The sequence below is a fragment of the Solanum dulcamara genome, chromosome 1 (genome assembly GCF_947179165.1).
Source record: "Solanum dulcamara chromosome 1, daSolDulc1.2, whole genome shotgun sequence".
Classification (NCBI taxonomy): Eukaryota; Viridiplantae; Streptophyta; class Magnoliopsida; order Solanales; family Solanaceae; genus Solanum; species Solanum dulcamara.
In genome coordinates this window covers 85,446,346-85,467,177 of record NC_077237.1, presented here as the reverse complement: position 1 = coordinate 85,467,177, position 20,832 = coordinate 85,446,346, and the positions used below count along the sequence as shown (strand labels likewise).

General features: G+C 36.3%; 1 protein-coding gene across 1 annotated transcript; it reads left to right on the top strand.

Moving 5' to 3' along the window:
* Nucleotides 1-9,981: 9,981 nt before the first annotated feature.
* On the top strand, nt 9,982-18,316 carry LOC129881910 (uncharacterized). The gene is made up of 10 exons (XM_055956028.1): nt 9,982-10,268; nt 12,817-12,899; nt 13,001-13,078; nt 13,488-13,600; nt 13,701-13,766; nt 15,757-15,858; nt 15,959-16,445; nt 16,980-17,185; nt 17,359-17,522; nt 17,973-18,316. The coding sequence occupies exons 1-10, from the start codon at nt 10,150-10,152 to the stop codon at nt 18,106-18,108; spliced, it is 1,554 nt and encodes a 517-aa protein (XP_055812003.1). The 5' UTR covers nt 9,982-10,149; the 3' UTR covers nt 18,109-18,316.
* The last annotated feature ends 2,516 nt before the right edge of the window (nt 18,317-20,832 follow it).

Below are 20,832 nucleotides of genomic sequence, written 5' to 3'. Positions count from 1 at the left end.
GTTTGACTCTCGAAAAATAAAAAATGTCATCTAAATTGAAATATAGGGAGTATTAGTTAACAAAATGGTCCCTTGAGTATGTATTTGACAATTAATATTTAATATTTAGTCTTCCATTAAATATTTATCAAATTCTATCTATTAAATTTTATGGAAATTATGAAAAGAAAATAGTGATAATTCACATTTAAAGATGCACACTACTAAATAATGTCAAATGTTGAGGAACAAAATTGATGAATATTTGTTGGTTATAAGAAAAAATATGCAGAAAAAATGGTGAATTTTATTGTATCGTAAAATAGTGTCTCGAAAATTATATTTGTATTATCCAATAATTTAACTACAATTTTACACTTAAATATTAACTTCGTCCTAGTAAAAGAAATATTACGTTAAAGAGGCGAAGCAAGAAGCAAAATAGGTGACCATACAAAAGTGTGAGAGAAGAACACATTACTAAAAGCAATATGGATGAGATGGTGAGACTGAAGACTAAATTCATATGGAGTTCGTATGAAATGAGAAGTGAAAAAATAAGTAAATAATCACTTTTTAGTAGACGTTCGCTCATAAAATTTTGCTAAAACTCCATTAATGGAGGTTATCAGTCCTCCATTAATGGAGGTTATCAGTCCTCCATTAATGGAGGTTATCAGTCCTCCATTAATGGAGGAAGAATAGAAGAGAAACAAGGAAGAAGAAAGCTTAGAGAGAAATCTGAGTATAGAGAGAGGAGTAGAAAGAGAAAGAAATATCTGTCATTAGCATCTTCTCTCTGATACATGTATATATGTATATATGTATATGTACTGTATTATGTATTGTGTACACATATACACTCTAACAGTATTTGTAACTAACTAATAGCTAATCAGTTAATTTCTAACAACCAATTAACTACTCTTGTTAGCTTAACTACCATTTGTTAGCCATGGTAGCTTGACTAACCATGCCTTTTAGTCAACACTCCCCCTCAAGCTCATGGCTTAAACAAGTCCAGTACTCCTAGACCATTCAGCAGTAGTTGATGTTGGGCTTTGCCGAGGCTCTTTGTGAATAGATCAGCTAGTTGATTTCCAGTGGGTGTGAATTCAGTTTTCAAGACTCCTTGACATATTTTTCCCTTACAAAATGACAATCTATGTCTATGTGTTTGGTTCTTTCATGAAATATTGGATTTGCAGCAATTTGTATGGCTGACTTGCTGTCACAAATCATTCTGACTGGAAGTTCAATTTGAATGCCAAGTTCTTTGAATAAACCAATCAACCAAGTTACCTCAACTGCACAATTTGCCATACTTCTGAATTCTGCTTCTGCTGAACTTCTGGAGACTGTCTTTTGTTTCTTAGACTTCCAGGATATGAGACTTTCACCATATTTAATCACATATCCAGTAACTGACCTCCTGGTCTCTAAACATGCACCCCAGTCTAAGTCACAATAGGCAATGAGCTGTTCTGATGCTTCTGATGGCATGAATAGCTCAAGCCCTGGAGCTTCTTTGATGTATCTGACTACTCTGAGTGCTGCATCCATATGTGATTCCTTGGGGCAATGCATATATTGACTCAGCTTCTGGACTGAAAATGCAAGATCAGGTCTGATCATAGTAAGATATAGGAGTCTTCCTACTAGCCTTTGATACCTGTCAGGGTCCTTCAGAGCAGGATCTTCATGTGCTCCTTTTGGGGCAATAGCTTCATCATATTTGGCTGAGGTCAGTTTTAAATTTTGTTCAAGTGGTGTAGCTGCAGGCTTGACTCCCCCTAAACCAGTTTCAGCTATTAGTTCCAGTGCATATTTCCTTTGAGATAGATGTATGCCTTTGCTGGATCTGGCAACTTCAATCCCAAGGAAAAATTTAAGTTCTCCTAGGTCCTTCATCTTGAATTTCTTCTGCAGATCACTCCTTGTGCAGTCTATCAGATATTGTTTGCTGGCAGTGATTAAGAGGTCATCTACATAGACTAGGATAATCACAATACCACCTTCAGCTTGTCTAGTAAACAGTGAGTAATCATAATGGCTCTGGATGAAGCCCAATTGTACCAAGGCTTCTGTCAATTTGAGGTTCCACTATCTGGGAGCCTGCTTGAGGCCATAGAGTGATTTGTGGAGTTTGCAGACCTTGCCTTGCTCCCCCTGTCTAGTAAAACCAGCAGGAATAGTCATGTAGACCTCCTCCAAGAGATCACCATTGAGAAAAGCATTGTGAACATCCATTTGATGAAGACACCAGCCTTTGGAAGCAGCCAGAGCAATAACAGATCTAATAGTGACCATTTTTGCAACAGGACTGAAGGTCTCACTATAGTCAAGACCCTCTTGTTGGCTATACCCTTTGGCCACCAGCCTGGCCTTATACCTTTCAACTTCACCTGAGGCCTTATATTTCACTTTGTAGACCCACTTGCAGCCAATGGGTTTTTTACCAGGAGGCAGGTCAACCACACTCCAAGTGTGATTATCTTGCAGGGCAACAATCTCTAGTTCCATAGCCTGGATCCATTTAGGATCAAGGGAGGCTTCAGAATATGAGGTAGGTTCACTTATAGCTGAGTAGGCAGCCAGAGCATGAGCATAATGGGGAGACAGATGAGTAGGGCTGTATAGGGCAAACCGATAAACCACACCAAACCGACAAATCGAACCAAATCGGAAAAAAAAACGACTACTGGTTTGATTTGACTTGATTTAGTGTTTGGAAAAAAAATCCGACCATTATAGGGTTGGTTTGGTTTTAACTAAAAAAAGTCAAACCGAACCCAAACCGACCCGATTATAGATATACTACTTTTAAATTATGTTATACATAAAAATATTTATTAAAATGTAATTTATAAATATTTTTTAAATTTTTTTCATAATTTTTGTTTTCTTTCTTGCATTTAGATTTGGACTTGAGAAGCTCATCTAAATAAAATACAAAAAAAGTTCATCTTATAAAGTTATATTATAAAGTTAAAACTTCAAACAGTGTTCTGCCTCCATCTTATATGTTGATATTTGGGAAACTTACATAAATATACAATATTAAGAAAATATTTACCATCTATAGCAATAAAAAAATAATTCATTGAACACTTATAATACATTTATAATACATATTGCAGAGAACTATTTATAAAACATATATAATACAAGTTTTATAGATGAATAATACATTTATCACATACTTTAATAGATTTATAATACATTATGTTAGTTTCTTACTACACAAACATAATATATATTTTAAAACACTTATAATACATGTATATTGTATGCATAATTTACTTTTAATACAAGTGTAGATTTATCATAGTATTGCTATAAATGGTAATAAATAAAAAATATCACTAAAATCAGTAATTAATTTTTAAAAAGCACTCAATCAAGTAATTTTTCCTTGATATTTTGTACTAGAACTCTTTTTAGGAAGCACTGCTCTGTGCTTTTTATTAGATACTATGAAAAATCTGAGAAATCCAAAAAACCCCAAAAAACCCAGAAAAACCCAAAAAACCCGGAAAAACCCGAAAAACCCGAGAAAAATTGATATCAAAAAACCCGGCTTTATTGGTTTGGTTTAGTTTATAGATTTAATAACCCGACACAAATGGTTTGGTTTGGTTTGTAAAAAATCCGATCCAACCCGGTGTATGTACACCCCTACAGATGAGCATAAGAGATGTGATCAGATATGGGGTAAGAAGAAGAAGAGACACCATGATTGGCAGTGACAAAGTCCTGAAGCCATAAGGGAGGATGGGTTTGTCTAGATGACCTCCTAGGAGGTGGAGGTGGGAGTGAGGAAGGAGGATCAGGAACAGGACATGAGGAAGGAGGTACCAAGGAGGGCAGTGGCATAGGTGGAGAAGCAACACTATGAGAAGGTATAGTGAAAACTGGAAACAAGGGATTAGAGGAGACTTGTAAGTCTTTGAAGGGGAAAATATCCTCCTTGAACACTACATTTCTAGTAACAAACATAGATTTGGAGTGCAGATCATAGAGGAGATAGCCCTTTTGGGACAGAGAGTATCCCATCATGACTGCAGAGATAGCTCTGGGGGAAAATTTGTCTGATATCTTGGGACAGGCTGCATAGCACAGGCAGCCAAATGTTCTGATATGGGAGAGAGAAGGAGGTGAAGAGTGAAGCATTTCAAAAGGGGACTTATAGTGAAGAAGTTTAGAAGGAAGTCTGTTCAGAATATATACAGCAGTAGTGACACACTCACCCCAAAACTTCAGAGGCATACTAGCTTGGAACTTGATTGCTCTAGCCATGTCTAGAATTGTTCTATGCTTCCTTTCAGCAACCCCATTTTGTTGAGGAGTGTAGACACATGTACTTTGATGAAGGACACCAAGAGTGGACAGTAGAGATTGAAAGTCATGGCTAATGAACTCACTCCCATTATCAGTTCTGAAGGTTTTAATAGTAGTAGAGAAAAAATTATGAACTTGTGCAAAGAACTTTCTCAACACCACTGTAGTATCAGCTTTGGAGGAAATAAGAAACAGCCAAGTAAATCTGGAAAAATCATCCACTAATGTCACAAAGTATTTCATACCAGAATGAGTGGGAACTCTGTAAGGGCCCCAAATATCACAATGAACTAACTCAAATATAGATGTAGAGATATAGGAGCTAGTTGGGAAAGACAGTTTAGTTTGTTTAGCTAAGGGGCACACTGTGCAAGGTAAATTTACAGTAGTATGAACTATATCGAGGCTAGATGACTTCTTTATTATGTCTATGGGGGCATGGCCTAATCTTCTATGCCATAAACAATCAGATTCAGCTTGACTTGTTGAAGTAGAGGTAGTATGTGTTGAGTGTGCAGAGGAGAGAAAGGCTGAGCTGATGAGATTTTCTTTGAGGATGTAGAGGCCTTGATCTTCTCTACCAATCCCCCTGACCAGTCCACTTGAGAGGTCCTGAAAAATACAAAAGTCAGGAAAGAAGGCTGCCATACATTGAAGTTCCTTGGTAAGTTTTGACACAGACTGTCACGCCCCGAGAGGGTACCCTAGGCGTGGCCGGCACTCAGAAACCATCTCTGGCTTCCGAGAGAACCACTTGGTCTCATTACTCATTTGTTCATTAGCGGAAGACTTAATAATACTAATGTGGGCTTGTCATAATCAAAGGAAAAATAGATAATTCTTAGAAGAAGTAGTTTCTAAGGAGAACTACTCCGATTACATCATCAAACTCTGTCTATGAAGCCTCTAATACTCTTAGATGGTGCCAATGACATGTCCATGGCTACCTCAAAAGAAACATCACACTCAACAATAATAAAAGGATAAGGAGTTCCTTCGAATACAAGAAGGACTCACCAATTAGCTGAAAAGAAATGATCTTCAACGATGCGCCTGTTGAGGATCTCTAACACCTGTATCTGCATCATAAAACGATGCAGGTCGAATGACGTCAGTACGTGGAATGTACGAGTATGTAAAATGGCAGGAAGGTAAGGACAGATATCAAGAAACTCCTCTCAAGAAAACTCAGCTCAGAACTCAACATCATCTCAACATGAATATGTAATGCAAGTTTAAAATATAATAATAAAAATAATAGTAATAAGCAATGCTTACTCAGTTGGGAGTTTCTCTAACCGACAACCATCACTTATGAGCTAGCGATGATACAACGAAGCGATGTCGTTGCCACATCCATCCAATACCTTGCCAGGGTAAAGGACATCACCATCTTGGATCCATTCATCAAAGTCCTCTTTTTGGGACTTAAGAGGCATAGCCTCCATCCTACGCTGGCTACGTAGTTCTGGGGTTTGAGTCAATTAAACTCTTACCCAACTCGGTGCTCAATACTACTCCCAAAATATGTGCTCATATTAAACTCATCATCTAGTCTCATTGGACTTTAATTTAAATCATCAAACTCATCTCATTTCATGTTCATCAATCATTATACTTCCAAAAACATCATTTACATCTCATCAAAACATCTTGATCAAAATATCATTTTCTCAAATTCATTCAAATTCAACTCTTTTACTCTTTCAAAACTCAATAAAATACATATATAGTATTAATTCATATAACTCTCTTTTTATCAATAAAAATAATAAAAAACCAACATCTTTACTCAAAACATATGTAAAAATATTCATGAACATCAAATCAATTAGAATTCATGGGAAAGTAGCCATGAACAATAATTCCAATAATATGAGAGATAACAATAATAATAATATTAATGCATAAATATATCAAACTCAATAGAAGAAGAATTAATTCATCTAGAATTCAAGATTTGAATAAAACTCAACTATAACTCAATTATAATAAATTTAAATATTGGGCGCATGGACGAACTCAATCCAATGCTATGAAAGCCTTACATACCTTAAATCCGAAGGTTTACTCCGAATTGGAATACTCTTGGATCCCTAGCCTTTTCTTCTCGCCGGAGCGTTTTGTGTACTACCCGGAGTATAAGAATAACCGGAGTAGTATTTTTATACTACTAAAACTAAAACTATATTTGAGAAGAAGTATATAGAGAGAAGAAATGCTTAGGAAAGCTTGATGAATAAAATGAGGAAATAAGGTGGGTATTTATAGGTGGGAAAGAGGGACCTAACAATAAATAAAATAATTATAAAAAAAATCTGAAAATTTAATGGAATATATTGATGTCATGGATGATGTTAAATGGAGGACAATTTATGTCATGCATGATGTCAAATGCATCTAGATGTTTCCATGGTAGGTAAGATGAGTTCTTTTTAACAGAATACTCATTTTCGAAGCTACGTTTGAATAAGATAAATTCCTTATTAGGATTTGGTTTCTTCATAAGAATTGTAGATATGGAAGTCTAGTTTCATATCGTTCAAGAATCAACCAATTTGGAGCAACCTACAGTGAGATATGAATTTTCTTCTATCAACACTCAATTTCGTCACAGCACTATATCTTGCAAAGATTAATTTATTTGACCTACTTATACTCCGAATTTGAAGTTATGTTCTTCATGAAAGTTGTAGGTAAGGATGTTGTGATTACCCAGAAATTTGAATCACCTAATTTGGACCAACCTATGAAAAGTTATGCCCAAAATACAGAGGCTGTATTATTTTTATCGAGAATTGAAATACCGACATACAACATTTTAGGGGTTGTTACACAGACAGTAAGTTACACTTGAAGTCTGGAACAAACAAAACATTACTAATACTTTGGCTACCAAGTACTTTTGTGCTCCCAGTGTGTGAGACTGATACTACATTACCAGTAGGGAGGTGAACTTCTTTTCTCTTAGGACTAGGCACAGGTTGAACTGCATCAAGCACATCAATACTAGTTGTCATATGATCTGTAGCTCCAGTATCTATTATCCAGTCCAAAGGCACATATTTGGATACTAAGGCAGATAAGGTACTACCTGCTGAGGCTGCTTTAGATACATGTTCCCCTGCATTCTCACTTCCTTTTGCCAGCATCTGGATGATTTGTTGATATTGATCTTGTGTGAAAAAAGTGGCAATTGATAAAGTTGAAGGACTCAGAGAGGGCAGGCCATTATTAGTCGATTGAGATACTTCAACTTGATTAACATAGGAGCTTGTTCCTCCACCTTTCTTCTTTGATCTCCACCCCACAGGATAACCTTTAACCTTGAAGCACTGCTCCTTAGTGTGTCCCCTGTATCCACACACTTCACATATAACTTTCTGAGTTCTCTGAACCTGTGGCTTGTATTGAGAGTCATAGTGACCTCTGTTTGGATTACCATCACCACTTCCAAAATTTCCATTCCCATGAGTATATGCTTTCTAACTGAACAGGGCTGCACTTTCAATAGTTCTGTGAAGAGAAACCTCTGAATTGGTTAGGTTTCTCTGGCTCTCATGATCTAGGATGAGTTAGAAGGCTTTGTTTAGGTTTGGGATAGGAGTTTGAAGTAGAATGTGTCCTCGAGCAGCTGAGTATGATTCATTCAACCCCATTAGGAACTGGAGTAGCCTTTGATACTCACAGTGCTCCTTAAATTTTCTGGATTCATCACATGAACATCCTGGACAAGGCATGATGGAGTCGAACTCGTTCCACAGGCTTTTAAGTGTGGTGTAGTAATCTGTCACTGACATTGTTCCTTGATTTAAGTTGTGAATCTCCTTGTGAAGGTGAAATACATGTACTCCATTGATTTTGTCAAATCTCTCTTTTAACTCACACCATACTTTGTGAGCGTCTTCACTGTATACTACACTACTGAGTAGGTCTGACCTTACAGAGTTCATAATCCAGGACAATACTACTGCGTTGCATTTTTCCCAAATATCAAGGTATTCAGAGGGAAATTTCGACTTAGGATATCTACCATCCACAAACCCTAACTTACTCTTACCTAGCAGTCCAATACGCATGGACCTACTCCATACTGCGTAATTTTCTAAACCGGTGAGCTGCACGGAGATCAATGAGCTTCCTGGAGTATCACTAGATTGAAGATAGAGCGGATGATTATGATCTATCACTGGAATGTTGAATCGAGCTGCCTCAGTGGTGACGTTTGTGTTTTGGTTGCTGGTTTCTGTAGATCCAGCTTCAAATCTAGTTGTAGTCACCATTTCCTTTGTTTGTTGTTGTTTCCTCTTAGCCGCTGACTTGCGATTCTAGTGCTCCAGGGCTTTGAATCTCAGCAGGAGGTTCCCGCACTTAGTAGATCATCGTGCAGGCTCTGATACCATGCTAAAACTCCATTAATGGAGGTTATCAGTCCTCCATTAATGGAGGAAGAATAGAAGAGAAACAAGGAAGAAGAAAGCTTAGAGAGAAATCTGAGTATAGAGAGAGGAGTAGAAAGAGAAAGAAATATCTGTCATTAGCATCTTCTCTCTGATACATGTATATATGTATATATGTATATGTACTGTATTATGTATTGTGTACACATATACACTCTAACTATATTTGTAACTAACTAATAACTAATCAGTTAATTTCTAACAACCAATTAACTACTCTTGTTAGCTTAACTACCATTTGTTAGCCATGGTAGCTTGACTAACCATGCCTTTTAGTCAACAAATTTGGATCCTAGAATTAAGTTTCTGATTTGAAATTTGCACAAAATATTATAAAGTAATGGCCATATCAATTACGAAGGATGAGGCAGAGTGTAGGTCAATCGAGAAATCGCACATTTAGAGGAGCCTCAAACATATTAGCAGCTTAAAGTCAAAATGAAATGAAGGACTTAAAGTTTAAACAATTATTTATAATTCTTATATAATTGATTTCTTGTAATATCCTTTTTTCAATTGACAATAGAATCAATCTATATTATCATTCATGAGACAAAATACTTCAAATATGTCAAATTTCTTCTAATTATTTTTTTTTTTATATGTAAAATTTACTTTTTCTACAAATGGTATTCAATATTTTTAAAACTAAAATGAAATCTATAACCTATTATTGTTGAAAAAAATTGAAGCTTCTCAAATTTGGGGGCCAAAGACATATTTCTTTTTCTTTACACGGTTAAGCCTGCGCACATTTCTAAGAAGAAAGTAGCATAAATGAAAATATTATGATGGATGTGTGGACACACGATAAAAAATAGGATTGAGAATTACGTTATTCAGGACAAGATGAGAGTGAACTTTGTGTCGGATAACATAAAGAGTGCGAGACTAAGATATTTCGATCATGTGAAAAGAAATACACAAATATCTTAGTGAGGAATTGTGAGCTATTATTAACTATAGTAGGTATACAAAGAGGTGAATATAAGTTGAAAAAGTATTAGGAAGAGATTATTAGATAGCACATGAATATAATCTTAGACAAAAAAAATATGAAGGTCGAGAGCTATAATAGGTCGAGCCTTGTCGAGTTTTTTTTTTAGTATTCTTATCACTATTCTCATACTATATTATTCTTCAATTTTAATTTTACCTATTGTTTTTTTAGTTCAATTATTTCTATAATCTTATCATTGCTACCAAGTTCAACGTTACACTTCCGTTATCCTCGCAGTTCACTTTAACTACCTGTGCGCTGCTGTAAACTCCAAACTGTTACTGCAGACGGCGTTTTAAGGATCTGGCAGGTTCTTAGGAGTATATATATCTACTCACACAGTTTAATTGAATCGAAGAGGTAGGAAAAATGGAGGACGATAGAATTCTAGAGATAGAAAGGTATCAAATGGAGCAAATACGCGAGCTTGAATCGGAGGAATTGCAAGTTGAAGAAGTCGATGAAGAATCATCAGATGATGAAACAAAGTAAAATTCTAATGTGAATTTGCTTTTGCATTTTGATTTATTGTTAAATTGTGCGGTGTCTGTATTCTTTTTCGTCCTTCCTATGATTTAGGGTTTTTAGTTTGATTATTATCAGTGTATTATGGCTTTTGGTATCAATGTTTGCATGTTTTGTCGCCTTGTGATTTTATGGTTTTCAGATTGGAGTAGTTTTTGAGATATTTATAGCTTAATTTATCTGTATCATGTATTTGCAAATTGGAAATGGAAAGTGAAACCGGATCATTTTGTGCTTACGTAGACTAATTTCACAATATACTTGCCACCTCACACTAGCATCAGGTACCAGGTTACTTTGTTTAAGGGGTAAAACAAATGAAAAGAAATTTCTCTGCCTGGAATTGAACTTGAGACCTCATGGTGCTCAATCCACTCCATTGAAGGAGAGATAAGTGAAATGTTGGCAATTGGATGACCTAGGAATTAGAACTTACAAGTATGCCTATTCTCTTATGGGAATCACTTTTGAGTATGCCTTGTAGAAATTTACTTGGACTGTAGCCTGTAGGTATCATCATAGTAAGAGGAGATCTTTATTCATTATTCAGTTTACTTCTGTTTTACCTCTAGATTTGTCACCTATAAACTAGTTTTTCTAGTGCTGCCTATCTTCTTCATTTTTTATTTTTTTGAGGGATACGTTTTTCTCTTCTTTTTTTTTTTTGATCTTTTTAAATATGATGGATTTTCTCATGTTCCTTGCATAGGTTTGTGTCTGATAGTTACATCAATGCAATATCATATTAGTTGTTTATGTTCAAACTTATATCGGTAAAAGAAAACAGGGGAGTTTATAAGAACTTCGAGAAATTATAAGTAACTTAAGCCTAGCCGAAGGATGTGGTTTAGTAGACAATGAAGTGGGATGAAAACCAGAAAAGACCATTCAAATCTCAGTTGAGACACTATATAGTTCAGGTGTGTGCAAGTTAGCCCAGACACTAATCTACCCCAATATAAGTTGGAGGCCGGTCAATCGGACACTTCTGAGCTCTGACACAGTCCCAATGTGCTGATCGATATATTTGACTAATAATCCCTCTGATTTTAATGTGGCGGTGCTTAATTGGGTGCTGAGTTCAAGAAAGAAAGGAGTTTTGACGCATACCAAAAGTACTCTGGAAGTTGGAACTGTAGTGTTAGACATGCCACAACATTTTGATGGCTATAAGAACTTATTAAAGGTAAAATGAGAGGATTAAAGTTAAAGAGTTTTCAAATACAGAAAGTTGTCATTTTTTTAAAATCAATTTTTGCATCCAAGTGTGTGGCCTAGTGGTGAATGAAGTGGGTTGAGAGCTATGAAGTCTCAGGTTCAAATCCCACCAGAAAATAAAAACATTTGGTGATTTTTTCCCATCTATCCTAGCCTTGTGAGGACCTTGTTTGATAGAGTTACCTGTTGCTGGTGGGGGTGGGGATATCCCATGGAATTAAGTAAGGTGCATGCAAACTAGCCCGGACACCATGGTTATAAAAAAAAAGTTGTCGTGCTTTTTCAGAACAGACTAAGAGCCTGTTTGGATGGGCTTAAAAAAGTGATTTTTATGTATGACATGCTTTTAGAACTTTTAAGTGCTAAAAGTTATTTTTATAAATAAGCAGTTGAGTGTTTGGATAAAAGTGCTTATACTGAAAATAAGTTGTTGATGTGTTTGGCAAATAAGTGCTATTAAGCACTTATTTTCTGTCAAAATGACTGAAATATCCTTATTTTCAGGGCATCGAGAAGGGCAATAAGGTCACTAACAATATGAAAAACGGTATAGCTAGAAGGAGAATCTGTATCACCATAACCACGTAGATCTGGAGCTATTGCACGGTAACCCTTAGATGAAAGTGAAATCAGTTGGTGACGCCATGTATACCGGAGTTCAGGGAAACCATAGAGGATAATATTGTTGATGGACCTCTATATGCATATTTATGCCGTTTACAGTCAAATTTTTGTGCTCTATATTCTCCATTGTTGGTTCTGTTTGTGAGTTTTCAGTTGCTATCTTTTTGTTTTTGATATATTCCTATTTCCTCGTCGGTGGGAGAATTTGGCCAGACGTTGTTGCTGAAGAAATGAGGAACAAATGTGAATTTTAGGGCTTTAGCTGAGAGGGTACTTTGAGAATTAAAATAAAATATAAAGGATATAAAAGTCATTTTCATGGTCAACGAAAATGGCTTTAAGCCCTCCAAAAAAAAGTTAGGATTTCCAACTTTTCATTTTTGGGTGACTTTAAGAACTTTATGGCTTAAATTTAGCATTTTAAGTTAGTAGCCAAACACCACAATAAGCTAAAAGGAGCTTATAAGTTGGTCAAACCAACTTATAAGCCCATCCAAATGCGCTCTAAAACAGAACAAGTACCATATAAAATGAAAGGGAGGGAGTAACTCTTTTTCATCCATGCGATCTAATGGATTGTCATTTTCTTATTACAAGTATCAATCAAGAATTTCTTTACTAAAAGTACCATTTAAGAAATGTTTTTTTGTACTTGTCTTCTGATTGTAGTTATCGTAGTTCGGGGGGAGCATCTGCATCGGGTGAATTTACTTATAACACCTCTTTGGCTGCCTTACATTCTTACCTTGGTGGTAGGTGTAATCTGCCTTTTCATTCTCATTTTTCAATTATTTTTTGGGTTGATATGACTTTCATGTTGTGCACTTATTTTTTGAACATTTTCTTGTGTCAGATGTTGAAGATACTCATAACAGGCTGGCCTTCTTGGATGGAGGAGCTGTCTTAAAGGTTCCTCTGTTCTATCTTGAAGGTAAATTTATTACTCGGTTGCCACTTGCCTCGGCCCTTGTGACTGTCTTTGTTTCAATTAAAAGTATTTATGGAGGAAAAGGAAATATGACCACTAACTGTATGAAACAAGTTGTATTGTTTGTACAATTGTAGATGTGAGGTATGGTACTACATAGTGTTTGTGAAGTTCAACTAGATCCTATATTTTTGTAGTTTCTTGTTGAGAAGTGACAGCAGTGCATGACTCTTTTACCATAAATGCATGGTATTTTTGGTACTTAATTCCAAATAACCATGTAAGCGTATCTTTCAGCTCAGCAGCTATTTCAGAGTTCAGATTTCTAGTCAGAAAATGTTGCCTCATGTGAGTTTTTCTTGGGTAGTTTAACATCCCTCACAGTGTCTTATGTGCTTTGTTTTACTTCCAGGAGTTGTTTTATTTCCCGAGGCCACACTTCCTCTGCGAGTCATTCAGCGTAATTTTATAGCTTCTGTTGAAAGGGCACTTAGGCAAGTTGATGCTCCTTACACGATTGGCGTGGTAAGGGGATGCCTAATGGCACTGATGTTTTGTTTTCTTTCCCTCGAATTGTTTTCCTCTTTGAGTTTTGAGTGGGATTGCTGGTAAAAAATTATTCCAGATTCGAGTTTACAAGGATACAAATAATGGAAGGATAAAACTTGCAACCACTGGTACAACTGCTGAGGTATGAACTTGAACCCTCTGCCTTTCTTGATAGTTATTTTTGTGGATACATAATCGAATTGAGTATATTTCCTTCAAACTGTTAGAAATGTTTCTGAATGTTGATGAGTAGACAAGAATCTGAACTGTTTCTGAAGAAGAAATTTCATGTCGATTTTGTGACATTGCATCTTGTTACTAGATTTTTTTGCAGATCCATGCATTTCTTGTGACTGGTATAACATTGAAAGTTTTCTGGTTCTATGAAGAATTTCTAGTTCGGGATAATCTGAATTAGAGCGTATGGGAGCTTTCTGGTTTTAGTTTATTTGAAAAAAAGACATGTTCTAGAAGCCAGATCGAATCTGTATTGTCAACATTTCTTGGTAATACATCCCTTTTTTGTGAAGTTGAAACTTATGAGGTTCATACAGTTAATTGATGGCAAGTTCAAAATGGTAAAAGCAATGTCTAAAGTTCTTTTCTTTCTGTTGTATATGTTAGTTGCATGAGTGAGTTGTATTTTTTTTTCCATTGTGCTTTCGATGTCACAACTCATGGTTGCTTGGGATACTTAAGCTAAGAGCTAATTGCCTATATCTTTTGTCCTTTATGTTAGCCAGAAGATTGGTGGAAGAGACAATATTTTGTTTTATTTGTTTTGGGAGCAGAAGTGATACCATGTAATCTTTGCTGTTATAAAACATTGGTAATGTGTGATTATTTTAATTGATGAATTTTCCTTGAAGTTGGAAAAAGTTTCCAAGGTCCCCAAGATAGCAACCACGACAATTCAATATTGGAGCAGATTATTAGTGCTAAGGATAATTTTATATCAAAGATGATCTTGCCTGTAACTAAAGGAAACAACTGAAAGATATACATCCTTCTGATGAAAGCTGTTTTCTGTGGATTACAAAATGCATGCATGTTGAAATATGGAAATGATTTATATCAAAACAGTATGAGCCTTGGGAATGTGAGAAGGTGCTCCATTATGAGAGTGTTGTGAGAGTCAGATAAGGGGTGAGCATTGCTGCAATTATGATCTAAAAAATGGCTAGAATTTGACACAATGATAAATTTGTTCTGCTACAGAGTAAATCTAACTTCAGATAAAGGTTGAGTTTATCACAGTAATAAGGTTTCTCCATTACGTAATTGATTATATATATAGGGGACCTTGCTAGCATCCAAGGGTATGGCCTAGTGGTCAATGAATTGGGTAGAGTAAGTTCTTCCCATTTGCCCAATCCTTGGTGGGCTGAGATACCTGGTACTTGTGGAATACTTGAGGTAATCTCAGCTTTCTACACTTGAGACATAATGATATCAGCTGATATAATTTTTTTGAAATTTATATTTGATAAAATTCTTTTAAGCAAGCAGAACAAAAAATAGCATGGTGGTTGGGTTATCAAAAAAAATAAATAGCATGGTTGATTGCCTTATTTATCCTCGAAACAAGACAATGGTATAATTAAGATCTAAAATAACATACTGTGTCTTGTACATGCTGTTTGGTCCTGTCAAAGTGACTTTAGTTAAAATCTTCTGGGTGATTATATGATGGGCATTATGTAGGTAGTATTTATGCCTATGTTTATAGATAAGCAGGACGCAAAGTAAAATGCTTGGCGTGCATTAGAAAATTATTTATTGAATTGCACCAATAAGCGTTAACTTTGATTTGTGAGTCACATTGACACTATCACATGATGTTTTTGGTACAAGCCCAACTTTCCCATTGACACTATCACATGATGTTTTTGGTACAAGCCCAACTTTCCCAGAAGAATTATTACTTTTCCTACTACCAATATATGTTAGTCAATTTGATTTCTTAATCTAGTCAAGTTGATTTCTTAATCACCATGCCCTTTCAAACTGACATGCAAAAAGAGTATATGCATTGTAAAGGGAGTTGATATATTTATGTTTCAACAACACATCGAAAGATAGCTTATTGTATGACTTGATTATCTCGGGTACCTATGTTTATACTGTTTCAGATTAGGCAATACCGGCACTTGGAGGATGGTTCGGTGAATGTTGTAACTCGTGGGCAACAGCGTTTTCGTTTGAGGCGCCGCTGGGTGGATGTGGAGGGATCAGTAAGTGTACAACAGATACTAATATATTTATTTTTATAAAGGTATCCTTAATTTTTTAGATCTTCGTAAGTTCGTGTTCTGTTGCACCTTTTTGTCTAAGCCTTGCGGGGAGATACAAATCATCAAAGAAGATTTGCCATTGAGAACACCCAAGGAAGCTGTTGGAAGATTGACACCATTAAGTATCTTCCGTTCTGGTGTACATATTCAAATACCACCGATAAATTGCTCTCGAGCTGACCAATATGGCTTTGGGAATGAAAATGATTCGGATGCAATGTCAGAGGAAAGTTTTGAAAGTGAACTTTCACCCACAGAAAGGAGATTGCACCAGTCTGTTCTTGGTTCATGTGATATGCTGGACGACTCGACAACCAGCGATGATGAGAATTTTAGAAGGTCATTTGGCACAGGAAAAAAACAAGAGGCTGATGGTGTAAGTCTCGCTGGTGGGAAAAGGTCTATGCCAACACACAACACATGGAAAAAGCATTCCTTAAATCAGTTTCGTGAAGTTCCTAGGGCCTTTTGGCCCGGTTGGGTTTACCAGATGTACGATTCATACTCTCTTGCTCAAAGGGCAGCAGGTCATGTGGTCTTCACTTTCTCCTTTAGAAAATTATGGATGATGAATGTTCCAAATTTGGTCACACTAGTTTGGACTTTTTTATAGCCTAAAGTTATGACATTGAAATATTGGTGAAAACATCCTTCTTCCTTTTCCCCTCATAAAATCGGTTTAGAAATATTACCATATTCTAAAAGTTGGGTATTTTGAATTGAAATTTACATCATGTTATATATAGTTTATGCTTTCATGTGTTAGTCTCCTCCATCTTGCTGTACGAGGGGCTTCTCTTTACTTAACATGAGCTATCAACTAACATGTAATTGATGGCAATTGCTGATTTGTTTACTGACAATCATGGCTAGACTAATCCATAAAAATGTAAACTATTTTTACTCTGTTAATCTCCGTACATTTGTGGTCTCAATCATACTTTGATAGTTTATTCTCCTGTTGTTTTCTCGTCTTTGATTCAAGGGGATCATTTGAGTAAGAAGTTACATTCTCTGTTGAATTGAGACGGTTATAGTAATATTGAGTTGAAATTTTGCAGGTCGATGGAAACAGATAGTCAGGGCTCCAAGCATGGACAGCTACGTAATGAAGCCAGATGTCCTTTCATTTCATATTGCAAGTAAGATGCCCGTGTCCGAATCGACAAGGCAAGAGCTTTTGGAGATTGATGGAATATCCTATCGATTGAGACGGGAAATTGAATTACTTGAGAATTTTGACTGTGTTCGGTGTAGAACTTGTGAGGTAATGTAGAAAATGACACTGATTTGAAATAACTGAATATTGTGTCACTAGCTTTTCCACTTTTCCCTTCTTGAGGACTCTAATTGTGATGCGGAAAATGACACTAAACCCTAATCCGCTGTTTTGAATAAGTTAAATATTGTGTCACTAATTGTTGTATTTTTCCCTTCTAGACTCTAATTGCCAAACGGAGCAATATGTTGGTGATGTCCAGTGACGGCCCTCTCGGTGCTTACGTTAATCCACATGGTTTTGTACATGAGATAATGACACTATTTAAAGCAAACGGGTTGGCTGTTATTGGAAATCCTGTTAAGGAATACAGCTGGTTTCCTGGGTAAGTCATTTTCATTTGGCTGACTTTTACGGTCAACTATATCTTGTGTCAATTATTTGCACAATTTGTCCAAATGGACGAGTCATGGGATGTTTCTAATCATATTAAGGTGTCAGATGGGGGCACTTCGAAGAAATCACTGCCCGACATCTGTTGTGATAGAAGTGTAACCTGTTGTTAGAACCATCTTCATTAGACTACTTAATGGTTTGTTTTTAGCTTCTTGTTCACTCATCTGGAATATGAAAAGGTAGTCTGCTCCCTGCATTTATTAGAAATCGATGCTACGGGACATCAATAATAGAGTATAGGAATTTATTTTTCACGGTTAAATTGCAACCATGTCTTCATGCTCCGGTTTCTGCTGCAATAAGATATGATCTCTCAATTGCTATATCACGAAATCTCGTTGTGAAGAGATTTGATACCTAAGAAGTGACTGTATTGTAGGTATGCCTGGTCAATTGCTGAATGTGCCACTTGTGAAACTCAATTGGGATGGCTTTTTACTGCTACAAAGAAGAAACTTAAACCCAAATCATTTTGGGGCATCCGGAGTTCCCAAGTTGCTGATGATTCGCGTTGATGCTATCATGTTTTATTTACTTGTAGGTATTCCGTCCGCTGCTATTGTAAATTTTAATGTTTTAAGAGCTTTTGTACTTCAATAATAGCACGCACTTAGCCTATCTGAGTTGTAATATTTCATTGTCTTGTTAACATATTAGAGCTTTGTCTGGGTAAAAGTTACTTTGACTTGTGGCTGGCATATCAGAGATCAGTTTTGAGAGTTATGAGACAAAATTACAACTATATTTATACTCAAGAACATTAACGTCAATTACTTGGGGTAACGAATACTTGATTTACAAATGTTATGAAGTATTATTGTTGTAGAAAGTACGCGAGTAGAGATTGCAAAGAAAAAAATTACATGATTCTTTAGTAGATTGTGCGATGAATTACTTTCTACTTAAAAGATTTTACTAGGAAAATGAGGAGGAAATAAACTTTAGTACAGTAAAAGATAGTTTTTCATTTGAGATGTTTTAGTTTTCCGTTCTACTTGAGACGTATGGTCGCAATACAATGTGAGCTAACACAATCACGAGAAATTTTGTAACTCATATTCGAAGTCTATCGAGAACCACCTTTCTACTCTACAACAAAGATAGAAGTACGATTTGTAGACCCTTTCTTCCCCACATCCCACTTTGCAACTATTTTGGGTATGATATTGTATTAGGGATTGTGGTAGATGGACGAGGACATCAACATCGGCAGCAAAGGTTAACTAAACAACCTCAAAATCTTTTACGTAAAATTGGCTGGTAACATACATTGGAGTACATTATAATGACATTTTTATATTTCCATAGAATTTCATTTCCAAAGTAATTTGCTACTACAATGACCTTTTGTTATCTTACATCAAATGTTGCTTTTCTTCGCAGGCATTCGTCAAACATAAACAAAATCAATTATAATACCCTTGAGATACTTGTTAGTAGCTAACTATGCACGTCCACAACCTGGTTTATTGATCCAGCTCAATGTTTCCACATATAGTGCAACCCACAAGGCATCAACACCCCCTCCCCCCACCCACCCCACAAAAAAAACCACCCATCCTTTCCACCCTCCAATGTGATGTTCGATCCAATTTGCACGCACCTCAACTATTCCACCAACATCAAGTGCTTGTTATCTCCCAAAAGCACATATAACAAATGACTTTGCTTAACATGCGTAAGATAGAGAGAAAAAAACTGTCCAAGTTCACACTCACTTTTTTTTTTTACCGCTAAGCCACACACACCTTTGAGTACCAAGACATCAACCCCTCCAAAAAGAAAGTGCAATAACTACCAACCTTAGCTCCATCCAAGTGTGCTATGCACCAGTTTGATCCTGAACAAACTATCACAAAATATCCGTATTATGTATAACAAGATCCTCTAAATATTCTGAAGCTGGGAAGAGAAAGCAGCTCCAGCCAATCGCCAGATGTAGCTAGAGATGCATCTATGCACACCACAGAACTGTGCATGGCAAAATTAACATGGGTCACCTAAATACAAAGACACCACAAGACTAGTTGGGGCTAGGATTGCATTTGAAAGTAGGGACACCCATCACAGAAAAGACAGGTTTCCAAGTAACAAATTAAGTTCATTCACAAATGCTTGGTAAAAACTCTCATCGGATTAGCAGCTATCATTACCACACTAAGCCACAGGAAGGCAGACACCTACCACACACAATATAACCTACAAAAGAAAGAATATCTTGCAACAAACGAGTCCAACCAACTGCTGTTTGCATTACCTAAAACCCTGTAGTCATCAGTCTGGAAACCACATGCTTGACCAGCTGATATTGCTTTTTTCCAGAAAAGGGAGGGGTGGGTATATCAGCAATGATGGGAACTCAGCAGATTCCAGAATATTCTGATATCAACCCCAAGAATCACAAGAAAATACCAAACACATCAGAAAAGGCAATATAAGTTTGAAACAAAGATGCCGCAGCGAAAAACAACTCTAAGGAACTCGTAAAAGGTAGACCAACAAGCAGATCAAGAGAACTTCTCTAGAGAAGAGAACATGAAACCACATACATGATTAATCTGTCAATTCCTGAATTAGCCGAGGTTGAATTTATCAATGTCAAACGGAGCAGGAGCTTGTTCATGTTTTGGCATTATATAATCTTACAAAGACTTACTCCTCTATGAAGGTCAAGAACATACAACATAAGCTGATCACTTTCACGTGAATTTAGATAATGGTGTGTTGGGTATGAAGTAAAATATTTTGCTAGAACCTGTTTTCTTGGAGAACAACTAGGTTTCTTGCTTATTTTCTAATGTTCATCTCAAGAGAATTTATATAAAATCTAGCAAAATACTATGGGAAGTGGGGAGTGAGGAGCGATGGGGTGAAATAGTCAAGGGATGGGGGTTGGGGGCATTGGGTGGGTGGGGAGGGGATAATAAACTTGAAATGTCACTTATGAAACTTATTTCCATACTTTCATTAGGGAAGTTTTCTCTTCATTTTTAAGGAACTTATTTTCCTAGAGAAAATGTTTTCCAATACATTCTGCCCAACCAAACATGGGAAAATGGAAACATTTTCTAGAAAAACTTTACCTCCATACCAAACACACCAAATATGTTCTGCTATCTAAAGATTCAATGCATACTAATAAGATGTACCAGTGCACGGAACATTCAAACTAAACAGTCAAGTACATATTGACCTTTGATAAAATCAGCCAGACCCAAATTGTGTTCTAGCTACTGTGA